At 39.2% G+C, this 12,455-nt stretch overlaps 1 protein-coding gene across 4 annotated transcripts in view; it reads left to right on the top strand.

The window, feature by feature from the left end:
• Positions 1 to 8,432, top strand: part of trafd1 (TRAF-type zinc finger domain containing 1) — a 41,304-nt gene extending 32,872 nt beyond the window's left edge. For 3 of the 4 annotated variants that reach the window (XM_060843532.1, XM_060843533.1, XM_060843534.1), the window contains exons 11-12: positions 797 to 872; positions 4,315 to 8,431. In XM_060843532.1, coding sequence (XP_060699515.1) covers positions 797 to 872; positions 4,315 to 4,356 — 118 coding nt within the window. In that variant the 3' untranslated portion in view covers positions 4,357 to 8,431. Of the gene's footprint in view, positions 1 to 796; positions 873 to 4,314 lie in introns of all 4 variants that reach the window. The other variant, XM_060843535.1, reaches the window with a different exon arrangement.
• Positions 8,433 to 12,455: the final 4,023 nt, after the last annotated feature.

Genomic DNA, 12,455 nt, shown 5'->3' on the forward strand with positions numbered 1-12,455 from the left:
TGGAGAATTCCAAAGATTCGCAGTCCACTGACTGGAAAACAAAAATTCTCATTTCAGTATTAAATGATCAACCTGTTATCCTGAGACTGGTTCAGTCAGTAAGGAGAGCATTATGGTCAGATTTTGTTGTGCTCTTTGTTTCAATGAGATTTTATTTGCCATTTTTTCTAAATTGCAGAGATTCTACTTAGTCTCGCCTCAGACCAGTCCTCCAATCCAAGTCAATCCGAATCTAGTGAATCTTTGTGCAGACTCTTAAGATTCTAATGCTTCTCTTTTCATAGGTGCAGAGTATCTCCAGCACTCTGTTTAATATTGTTTTGCAATCCATCTGCCACCTCATTGTCTAGTCATTAACTTGTCTTTAATCTCATCTTTATGCCCTTCCCGTAGCTGACCTTTTCACTTTGTTTCAGTCATCAGTTATTTTGGATACATTGCACTCTAATAACTTTACATGAAAAAACATGGTTTGTAAATAATATTTTTCCAAGGCTATTGTGTGGATTATTTTGAAATCTAGTTTGAGATCTGTTTTTTTTTTCTCCAGGCTACAGACATTAGAAACTCCAAGATTTTTCTATGTAACCGTAATTTAATTTATTGCTTTTTTTTCTCCAGATCTTTTCAATTTGGCATATATCCTGCACTCTCAATCTTGGTTCTTTGCTTTCAGTAAGAAATCCAGGCAAAGATTCTGTAGCTGGGTGATCTCCATTACACACAACCTGTATTTAGTAGAGCTGATTTCTTTTTTATTCTTGCTGTCTTTATAAGTCCTGTGTTTACTTTCCAGTCTGAGAACAGAAGGATCCAGGGTTTCTAGGAACACAGTTGCTCCAATCTCGAGGAGCAGAGTGCCAGGAATCAAGGTAATAACTTTTAAATTGCATGGGAAATATGACCTTTGATTTAAAGAAACATGGTCATTTAAAAAATAAACACAGATGGACTAATGCATTATCAAGTTTCTATAAGCTGATCAGGGTAAAGGTTGAGTATTGTCTAATCACCAGTATATTTTGTTTCTCTCCTAACGTCGCCCAGTTTGGAATATAGTTCCTGAGGCACTGGTGATTATTTAAATAAGTGCGTTTCTTATGTGACTTGCAGAATTAAGTGTTGGGAAGTTAGTAGACTTTAGGGGGTGTTACAATCTCCATAGAAATGGTGACAAATAATTAAAATCTCCAAGACTGACTAAAATGATCACATGCTGTAATTTCAAGTTTTAAGAGGTTTTGCATTTACTTACCATAAGTGAAAGAAACATTGGTTCAACAAGCAATTTCCATAAGCAACTTTCACTTTTTAAGAAAAAAATAGGTTTATGCCATCTAATTTTAAAATGATCAAAAGACCCAATTATATTTTATTCCATCCCTCAGGTGGACATTCCCTTCTCTGAAGTCCAGCCCCAAACTATTCTCTGCTCCTGATAACTTGCCTCCTTTTTTTCTCTTTTCTAGATGAATAACTTCTCCCCAAACTGACTGAGTTCCTGGTGATCTTTCTCTAGCCAAAGCCTCAATTAAATTGTCATGTCTTAAATTCAAGAGCATTCCATAGGGTGAACAATTGAGATCTGCTGCTTCTGTTTTTGCTCTGTCTCAGGTTTTTGTGGACTGACTGTGGAAGCTCAGCCTTGAGCTCCTGGGCTTCTTGTGAACGCCTGTCCAAGAACAGAGAACCACCACTTAATTAATACCTTTCAATAGCACTGTTTTTATTCAAGACTGTCAGTATACGAATATACAAACAAGGCTTGGGCGAAAAGCCACCTTAGACCACGCCGGGTACTAAAGAGTGGATTCTCTCACTCTCGATAGGGAAAGTTGTTACATTTATACATAACTTCTCATGCAATACAGAGTCCCGTGTCATTAGGCTATCGAAAAGTATATTAATCCAAGTATACTTAATTGTAAGCTTACACATCAAAAAATGCTCTAAATCTAACACACAGACCAGCAGCCATCTGGTTAAGATATTAACACTATCTTTAAAGTCAGACATTAGCCCCCATTATTCTTCTCCTGCTCTTCAAGGTAACAGTCAGATCTCAGAGATGCTCTTAAATGTAAACATTCAAACCTCATTACTGTGTTACAGCTAGACCGTGAGGCACCAGTACTCCTCTGATGGCTGCCCTTTGACCTAGTGCTATGTACTATATCATTCTCGGATCTGTGGGATCGGACATGTTTATCCAGCTTGTGCAGGGACCCTTACAAGTTGCTGTGTTAGCAATTTGTTTCGCTTGGCATGCCGGGCAATACAGCCAATGTGCTTCAGCCATTTTAGTTAACATTCTAAGCTTCATTTTCTATATGGTCACTATATCTATTTCCAACTTATCATGACCTGTCTGAAGTGTCCATGCACTGGCGATATGTTGACTCCGTACTGTCTTGAATGAAATAGACAGCTTGAAGTATAGGTTTTGCAGATCCTGACATTTCTAACACCTTGTGAGATTTGGAGAATGGTTGTTTACTCAGTCATCAAAAATGCTCTTATCCAGATGTAACCATCTTGGATGTTCTTCCTGGTAAATCGGTGTGGCCCACTCTTAACCAAACTCTTGTGACCTAATCTGGATTCAGTCAAATGACCCTTGCATTTTTGACCCTGTCAAAGCAGCAATCTTACAATAAGCAAGGGATATGGTTATCTGAGACTGGAACCTCCGTTTTCCACATACATTGACTAGATAATTGCCATACAACTCTGAACCAAAGATGACAAAGTACTTTTTCTGAGAGAATTTGGGTAACTGATCTTTTGTCAGTGTTTGATTACTCCTTGTGATTTCCAGAAAATTGCCAACCTGCATATTTTAGACCTTTTTGAAGTCTGTTGCTGAGCCAAGTAATGATTCTGTATTATCTTTTAAGAGCCCACAGAGCAGTTGTCTGTTCTGTTCTGTTCTTTTGTAGATGAGGAAAAAGTAGCAAGTGTCCCAGAAACCATACAGCAAGTTGGGATATACAAGCTCACTATGCAGGTGCTAAGTGGATCCTGCTTTCTTTTTCATTTTGTTGAAACCAACTTACGGCACAATTATTTTACTTGGTCTTTTGACTGATCCAGTATTTAGATTAATCTAGCTGATCGTCTACCTTTAGTTGTGCTTGTTATGACTGCTAGTTAACCTCATCTGCTGTGCAGTGCTTGTATGCTGTGCAGTGCTTAATGCTGCTAATCCAAGAGTTAGTCTATTCCTTTACTTTGTTTCCTGGAACAAGGTGTTGCCATCTGGTTCCACCACCCATACTCAAGTGGTAATCCTGCTTCAAAGTAGGTAGCAAGAAGTTTATGTTAAGAAGGTTAAAATCTTTCAGGTCCATAAATAACTTGCTGTAACTTGTTTGAGTTCAGGCATTAGTAATCACAACTAAGCAATTGTACACTTGCTGGAAAAAAGATGCAAGTTTGTTAAATATTCCTGTTTAGTTACAAATATCCAATTTAATACTTTTTAATAACATTCAATTAAGAGTTTTATGTTGAAAATCTGTGTCCTTGACGAAAATTAGCACGGTGGCTCAGTGATTAGCACTGCAGCCTCAGTGCCAGGGACTCTGTGCGATTCCCACTTTGGGTGACTGCAAACTCCACAGACATTCTCCCCGTGTCTGTCTGGGTTTCCTCTGGGTGCTCTGGTTTCCTCCCCCAATTCAAAGATGTGTTGGTTAGTTGGATTGGCCATGGGAAATTGTCCATGGTGTTAGGTGCATTAGACAAGGGTAGGGGAATGGGTCTGAGTGGGTTACTCTTCAGAGGGTCAGAATGGACTTGTTGGGCCGAAAGGCCTGTTTCCATACTGTAGGGAATCTAATCCAAAGTTAATCTTTTTAAATGTTTTATTTGTTTTGATTTTCCGGATGGCTCAGTTGGTATGGTCTAAAACTGAACCAGGCCAAGGAGGCCCCAAGTTTAACATTCACAGCAGAAACTGGGAATCAGTCTCTGCCAGGTTGCAAGTTATAATTATTCTCTCACTTCTGAGCTAAGGAAAGCGAATTAATAGCTGCTGAGATTCTTGCATCTGATCACTAGCTTAACATCTTGCATCTGATCCTTAGTGGGCTAGGCACACATTGAGTGCATATGGTGAAGAGTTTGCTCATATTGAGCTTACAAATGAAAAATAACTGCTCAGGTGGTGATAAGAGAACTTTGTTTTCATAGAACTGTGCTGTAGAATTTTCAGGAAAGTGGTATTATGGTTGTCGGGAGTATGTAGTATGTTTATTTTACCTACTACAGAAACCCATATGATTGATAATGATGTATCTCTTTCCATTTCAGCAGAAAACAAGACCAGAAAATGATGAGAAAGAGGAGGAGTGATGAAATGGAATTATACTTGTTACAATGGTGTCCAACTCCTAAATTATATCTAGTGCTAAAACTCAGGACGTTCTTTTATTTTCTATGCAAAAGAAATATTTATCTGAGTGTGGTTTAAGTGGTAGTGTGTTTTTATTTCCTCTCCACTCTTGTTTTCATTGGGAGGTTTAAAAAATATGTACTCACCAGGAACTCACTTTTTTGGATCCCTGCACCACATAAGTAACTTAAAAGGCAGCAGAAAATTTAATTTAGGCATTTTGTGCACTTCATTCAAGTGAATAATGTGGAGACATTTGACCACACAACTGATAGGTTAGGGAAGAAAACCGCTCACATTGATGCCCATTCCATTTCAGTGGGGCCTGCTTTAGAAATTTGCAATCTTGAACAGACAACCTTAGGATATGATTTTACGTTGCGTGATCAATTTGAAGCATCACATAATAGGAAAGGGCTACTAATAAGTTCAAAAGACTTAATGTGTCCCAAACGAAGAGTAGTACCTAACCATCCCAATTATAGTTGGGGTATAGGTGACAACCTGAAATTTTTGTTCAATTTTTCTGTTTTATCTCTTGTCATTTTAGGTAAGGGTGTAACACTTTCAATGCTGATATTGGTGTATTTACCTTTGAACTTTGCTTTCTGTCATTTTTTTAACTCTTGTTGCTCTGTTCTCTCTTACAGGAATTAATTTTATCTCTGCTTGTATTATGTTCCATCTCTGTCTCTTTTGAATTCATTTTTTCATTAAATTTTAAGTAACAGCACAATATATGCAGAATTGGAGAAATAACATTAGTATTTGAGGGAGTTGTACATATAAAAGTTTTTAATCTGCATTTTTGGGCATGGCCGATCAGTCCTAATTACGGTGAAGAGGTAACGTTTTTAAGACAGTTGTGTTGTGTGGGGATCACATCAGTTTCTCTGGACTAGTTTTGACAACAGATTGTAGGGGCACTTCATTGGAATGTACTTTGTTTTATAATAGAGTTAATTTGACAAAGCACCAGGTGAGCTTGAATTGTCCTTCAGGTCTACAGTCTCCTGGGAATAAATGGGAGGATTAAGATGCTTCATTGCAAAACTGCTTGCAACCTGTCCTCCAGTTTTGCATCATTTTAGAAGCTGATAAAGACTATTTAATAAACTGTACTAACATAGTTAAGGATTTCAGAAATGTAAATGAGAGAAGCTAAGAAGTTCGCGACTTCTAAAGGTGGTAAAAATGCACAGGAAACAGTTGGTCACGTGGAAGAGGAAGATGTGTATAAGAGAGTGTATTCAGTCTGGCCAACTGGGGCAGAGAAAAGATGTATGTATAGGATTGAGATCTGTAGAAAGAGAACTGTAGAAAGCCTGAATCAGCTTTGGCATGTCTTTGTGATCCACACCATGGAGCACCTTGTTGGGATTGGGTTACCACTGTGCCTGTCTGCAGGTGAAAAATGTCGTCCAATTGGAAGGATAAACTCTGTTGTAGGAAATTTGTCTATATATGGCAGTAAATAGAAATTACTTGCTGGTCTTGAAATTTAAATCTCTTCAACCTTTTGAGTTTTAACAGAAAAACATGGCTGCCCTCTTTTCTGTCCTTTGCAGTAACTTCAGTTAGATCAACTGGTAAGGTTTTTACTGCCTATGTAGGAGGCAGATTCATACTTTTATTGGTATCTATTTGTTGCCTGGAGAGATGTCTCTTTAGATTTGGAATTGTCTTAGTAGACAGAAGTTCCAATTTTAATGTGGAATCATCGTTTGGTGTGGGTCAGATGTAAGTCAGTTCTACCACTGACTCCGCAACTGGAGTGCTGTGGGACATTTTAAAATGTTGTATGTGTTCAGTGGGAAAATATCCTTTCTTGCAGTTGGTGTATTTGTATACTTTTAAACATCTTTATTGTAAACTTGTTTGTTTTAAAATGTATGAGGTGGCTCTTGATTTGCTCCTGTTTAAACTTGACTTTGAACTTGAGTTCGAAGAGGTACTACCTGCTACAAATTCTGCTTGGCCGTAAGGTTGTGACATCAGTAAAGAAATATTTGTTTTAATTATTTTAGAAACATTGACCAGGTATTCATCACGAAACTCAAATTTAAGTTTATCCCTCAAAGTAAGGGAATGAGTGGTCATTGCACATATCTCTTCTCAATGTTGACTGTGATTTTTCTTCCAACAATGTGCTGGCTCTGTGCCTAATTTGTTCAGGATCAAGTATCAAAACCCAGGCAACACCAGTACATTGTGCATCAGTAACTGAATGAGCAAATATAACTGAGCAATAACATGCCTAATATCCTTGCCCTGTGCGCAGCCACCACTGCTTTTGTCTTGAGCAGATCATGGGTATAGCTTGCTAATATTTGTGAACACCCATTTTTAAGTTGACAAATTGTGACTCAGTCACACATTGTGATAACTTTTTTATTTTTCTTCCTTCTCTCCAAAGTTTCTTTTTGTTTTTTCCTTCCTCACTCTTGATTTTAGGTCCTTTGGGTAGAGCTGTGGGCTGTTCTTGGAATGATGGTGGGCTTTGCAATTCTAAGCAATTCATTCATTCATTAAATTAATCATAGATGCTTTTTCCTTTAATGTGATACTACATTAATGGGAGATTGAAGAGGAGAGGACTTATTATAGGTTCGGTACTTTTACTTGAGATAGTGTTGTTAACGATTTCCTGAATATTTTAAGAAATGGGTGGGAGAGTAAACAAAGATTTAGTGTCTGTGTGCATATGTTTGTAGTTCTATAGAATAGACTAAAATCTATACCTCATTCTTGGATAGAGAGGTGGTAGAGGTATGGAAATGATATGAATGCTGCAATTTTATTAGTCTTGAGCACAAGCTTAGGAATCTCAAAAGTAATTCTTTAGCTGGCTAAACTGTAAAGATCCTTACAAATCTGGATTTGTTTCACACCAAAATTACTTACCACTCCTGGCCAGTTCATTTCTTTCAATTTTAAAACTTGAGGAAACACTTATTCAATGTGCTGTGTTCTCTAAACTAATGTTGATTATACAGTATGTAACCATCCCATTCACTGTGGACTGAATTTGGTGACTGTATCCTTTTTTAAATGACTGAAATGTTCTGTCTCATACCATTGTGGTTTCTTTATCACCAGCATACAGTTAACTGCAAAATCTTGTCAGCTACTTATGATTTTTAAAAAATTAGCTATCTGTAATGTGTAAATGTATTGACTTGCAATATATAATAAAGGTTGTGGTTCGACCTGTTTTTGTGAAATTTAAGTGAATCCTCTAATTGCTAATTTCAGAATTATGCATTTGCTGCACTGTGCTGGCTCTCCAAATGAGCATCGTGCCAAGTGTCATTTCTGACAAAGTTGCACTGTTCCTTTTATCTAACAATCACCTTTTTGAATGCCTCAACTTGTCTCCAGTATACTTAGTTAGTGGATGTAGGTTTGCTCACTGAGCTGGAAGGTTCCTTTTCAGATGTTTCATTACCTTACTAAGTAACATCTCCGATGGGCCTCGGGCAAAGCAATGCTGAAGATTCCTGCTTTCTATGTTTGGTTTTCAAGACCGTACAACATTTTTTGTTTGAAATAAAGGTCAATATTCCTTTTCCTTCCCTATTAGCCACTGAACCTGGATGCTAGCTTTGAGATTTATGCATGATTACACCCAAATTTCTGTGCTGTAGCAGTTAGTAGTCTTTCCCTATTCACAATCTTGTGTCAAGCTCACCACTTAGCTTCCCACCTATTTTTGTCATCCACAAATTTGGCAATAGTACATTTGCTTTCCTCATTCAAGTTATTAACATTTTAAATAATTGTGGCCAGCACTAATCCTTGTGGCATTCCATTAGTTCTAGCTTGCCGTTACTGAAAATGACCCTGTAATCCAATTCTAGCCTATCACTTAGCCAATCCTCTGTGCGTACTGGTAGCATTTCTAACACTGTGGACTTGTACCTTTTTAAGTTACTATGCATTAGGCTATTTAGAACATGCCTTCTGAGGATCTGGATACATTGCATATGTTGCTTTCCTTTCCTTTTATCCTGTTTAAATGTTTGAAGAATTTGAATGAATTTGTGAAACCATGCTAACTCTACTTGATCAATTATTTCTAAATGCTCTGAAATTACATTTTTTACACTAAACTAACCTCTTCCAAATAACAACTATTAAACTAACTGATCTAAAGTTACTTTTTTGTTTTCCCTTTTTAAATCAAAGTGTTGCATTGTCAGTTTTTCCAATAATCTGGCAGTTCTGCAGCATCTAAGGAATTTTAAGATATTAAAAAAGGAAGTTACTACATAAATAGTGAATGCACTGATAGTAATCTTTCATGATTTATCCAATTAGGTCCCAATAGTTTCCTCAGCACTCTTTCTCTCGTAGTCAATGTATTTATTTATTCTGTTGTTCCTTATTTGGTGTTTTTGGAATGCTGTTAGTGTATTCTATTTTGGATTAAATAAATACTTTGCATTAATCTTCACTCTCTCATTTCCTGATTCCTTGTTCCCCAAGGGACCTTTTGGTTCACATTGACTTCTCTCTCCCTTTTTTTAAATTTAAAAAAAGATCTTAAAGAAGCTCTAGCTGCTCCTCTTGGTATTATTTGCAAGTTTGCTCAGTTTATTTTCCCCTAATTTTCTTAAAAGAAAATCAAGAAGAAAAGTTTTTCAAACCTCTACCTTGCCCCTAATATTTGCCATGTTGTATTCGGATTTCAATTTAATGCTATCCTTAACAAGCTGGATGGTTTATCCCCTTCCTAGGATCATTTTTTTGACTACTACAAAAATGTATCAAATATATTAGCAAATTTTTTAACTTTACAAACATATTGATTGTATTTTTCAATAATTTTATAACATCTGTAATAAAAAGAAACAAATTTCAATGCAACTACTGTCTCCTAACTATTGAGCTACCCTCTAATACAAAACAAACCCTAACACTGTGCAAAGCAACACCAAAAAAAAACAAAATAGAGAACAGCTCTGCTCAGCACAAAGCTCCCAAACAGGAACAGGAGCATTGTGTGTGTGTGTGTGTCTCAGGGCTTGACAAATCTAACCATCCTGGTTAAACAAATGTCCTAGTTAACCCCTTCCCCGGTGACTATTTTTTTGGAGAAAACGTTTCATTTTCAGATGAGTTTTTTTTTATTGGTGTTTTAATAGTATTTTTAATGCTGATTATGGAAGTAACTTTTGTTTTTAATTTATTTCCAATATTTTACTTAATTTTATTATGAAGGTACCATTTTTGGCAAAAAAAATTTGGTCTTTCAAGTAGTTCATCTTTCAACCAGTTTGTGTCTTGATCTGGCATTTTCACAATACCCCCAAGCATTTTCAAAGTGAAAAACACACACATTTTTGCCTTTGTTACAGGGTGCCACATACGATCTCTTTCTCCAGTTTATTCAGCAAAGTGATTAGTTTTGTCCACAACTCGATCAATAATTCTGTTGTCACAAAAAACACTAAAAAACATCCAAAGGTGTCATATCAGCTGTGTCTTGATCGATTGATATTCCGGGATTTCCAGTGAATGGGAAGCGTGGTGGTGGAGGAAGCATGCATTCTTCTGCCATCACGTGTCGACACCAAATTCGTCCATCCTCCTCCTCCTCCTCACTTGAGACAGAATAGCCATTATCAGACGAGCTTGCACTCTCATCTGATGTATCCAAGCTTCTATTATAAGGTTCATACTCGGTCATCTTCTGAGCTCGACATCTGAGTGTAATTTGTTTTAAAAAAAACCAAATGACAGTGTGCCCAAAAGCGGTGCGTCAACGCCTCTTGCAATGTCTGAGGCAGAAGAGACACAGCTACAGACGTGAGTCACCGCGTATACTTGTTTCTGAGTGTGAAGGGCCCAGAAATGCCGAGAATTGATGGATAGACTCGTCTGGATTAGTGGTGTTGGAAGAGCACAGCAGTTCGGGCAGCATCCAAGGAGCAGCAAAAGCCTTCAGGAATAAAGGCAGAGAGCCTGAAGCATGGAGAGATAAGCTAGAGGGGGGTGGGGGTGGGGAGAAAGTAGCATAGAGTACAATGGGTGAGTGGGGGAGGGGATGAAGGTGATAGGTCAGGGAGGAGAGGGTGGAGTGGATAGGTGGAAAAGGAGATAGGCAGGTAGGACAAGTCCAGATAAGTCATGGGGTCAGTGCTGAGCTGGAAGTTTGGAACTACGGTGAGGTTGGGGAAGGGGCAAGGAGGAAACTGTTGAAGTCCACATTGATGCCCTGGGGTTGAAATGTTCCGAGGCAGAAGATGAGGCGTTCTTCCTCCAGGCATCTTGTAGTGAGGGAGCGGTGGTGAAGAAGGCCCAGTACCTCCATGTCCTCAGCAAAGTGGGAGGGGAGAGTTGAAATGTTGGGCCACAGGGCAGTGTGGTTGATTGGTATGGGTGTGGGATGTGGACAAGATGCATTGGAGGGCATCTTTAACTACGTGGGAAGGGAAATTGCGGTCTCTAAAGAAGGTGGTCATCTGGTGTGTTCTGTGGTGGAACTGGTCCTCCTGGGAGCAGATGAGGCGGAGGAATTGGGAATATGAGATGGCATTTTTGCAAGAGGTAGGGTGGGAAGAGGTGTAATCCAGGTAGCTGTGGGAGTCAGTGGGTTTGTAAAAAATGTCAGTGTCAAGTCGGTCTTCATTAATGGAGGTGGAGAGGTCCAGGAAGGAGAGGGAGGTGTCAGAGATGGTCCAAGTAAATTAAGGTCAGGTTGAAATGTGTTGGTGAAGTTGATGAATTGCTCAACCTCCTCATGGGAGCACGAGATGGCGCCAATGCAGTCATCCACGTAGCAGAGGAAGAGGTGGGGAGTGGTGCCGGTGTAATTACAGAAGATCAACTGTTCTATGTAGCCAACAAAGAGACAGGCATAGCTGGGGCCCATACGGGTGCCCATGGCTACCCTTTTGGTCTGGAGGAAGTGGGAGGATTCAAAGGAGAAATTGTGAAGGGTGAGGACCAGTTCGGCCAAACGAATGAGAGTGTTGGTGGAAGGGTACTGTTGGGGACGTCTGGAAAGGAAATAACGGAGGGCTTGGAGGCCCTGATCATGGCGGATGGAGGTGTAGAGAGATTGGATATCCATGGTGAAGATCAGGCATTGGGGGCTGGGGAAACGGAAGTCTTGGAGGAGGTAGAGGGCGTGGGTGGTGTCTCAAACGTATGTGGGGAGTTCCTGGACTGGGGGGGAGAGAGAATAGGGCAGTGTCGAGGTAGGTAGAGATGAGTTCAGTGCCTGTGGCTGTTTTTGAAATTATATGTCGTCGCGCTCTGAAAAAGACAAATTGGGTGAAGACAAGTTAACTCGTCTTTGCTGGGTAAGGGGTTAAGACAACTGACTAATCTGTTTCCAAATAACTCAAGTAGGGCTGCCGTGTTTTTTAAAGATGGTCTGTTGTGTGGTGCACCATGTTTGTTTTAAAAAAAGTCCAAAGGAATGTGCTCCATAATTAATTTCTGCCATCCCAGCAAACGTGGCGGGTTCTCAGACACCCAATTCATCAGAATATTCTTCCGTGCACAGTTTACAAGAATATTAAATAGTTTCTTCCCATGCCAGTCTAAAGATGGTAAATTTGGCAGATCTAAGAGGAGAGATATCAGGTATACTTTGACTTCAGTCCTCAATGGTGATAACAGAATCGTGATCGCTGTGTTTACTTTAGTGATAGAAAGGGATAGGTGTATACACTGGGCAAGAGTTACAGCTGGAGGAAAGGCAATTAAGATGTGATTAGGCAAGATATAGGAAGCGTAGGATGGGGAAGGAAACTGCAGGGGATAGGCACATTAGAAAGGTGGAGCTTATTCAAGGAAAAGCTACTGCGTGTCCTAGGTAAGTATGTACCTGTCAGGCAGGGAGGAAGCTGTAAAGCACGGGTGATTTACGAAGGAAGTGGAATCTTTGGTCAAGAGGAAGAACAAGGCTTAAGTTAGGATGAGATATGAAGGCTCAGTTAGGGCATTTGAGGGTTACAAGGTAGCCAGGAAAGACCTAAGAGAGAGCTCAGAAGAGCCAGGAGAAGACATGAGAAGTTGTTGGCAGATAGGATCAGGGTAAACCCTA

Source organism: Hemiscyllium ocellatum, chromosome 24 (genome assembly GCF_020745735.1).
Source record: "Hemiscyllium ocellatum isolate sHemOce1 chromosome 24, sHemOce1.pat.X.cur, whole genome shotgun sequence".
Taxonomy (NCBI): domain Eukaryota; kingdom Metazoa; phylum Chordata; class Chondrichthyes; order Orectolobiformes; family Hemiscylliidae; genus Hemiscyllium; species Hemiscyllium ocellatum.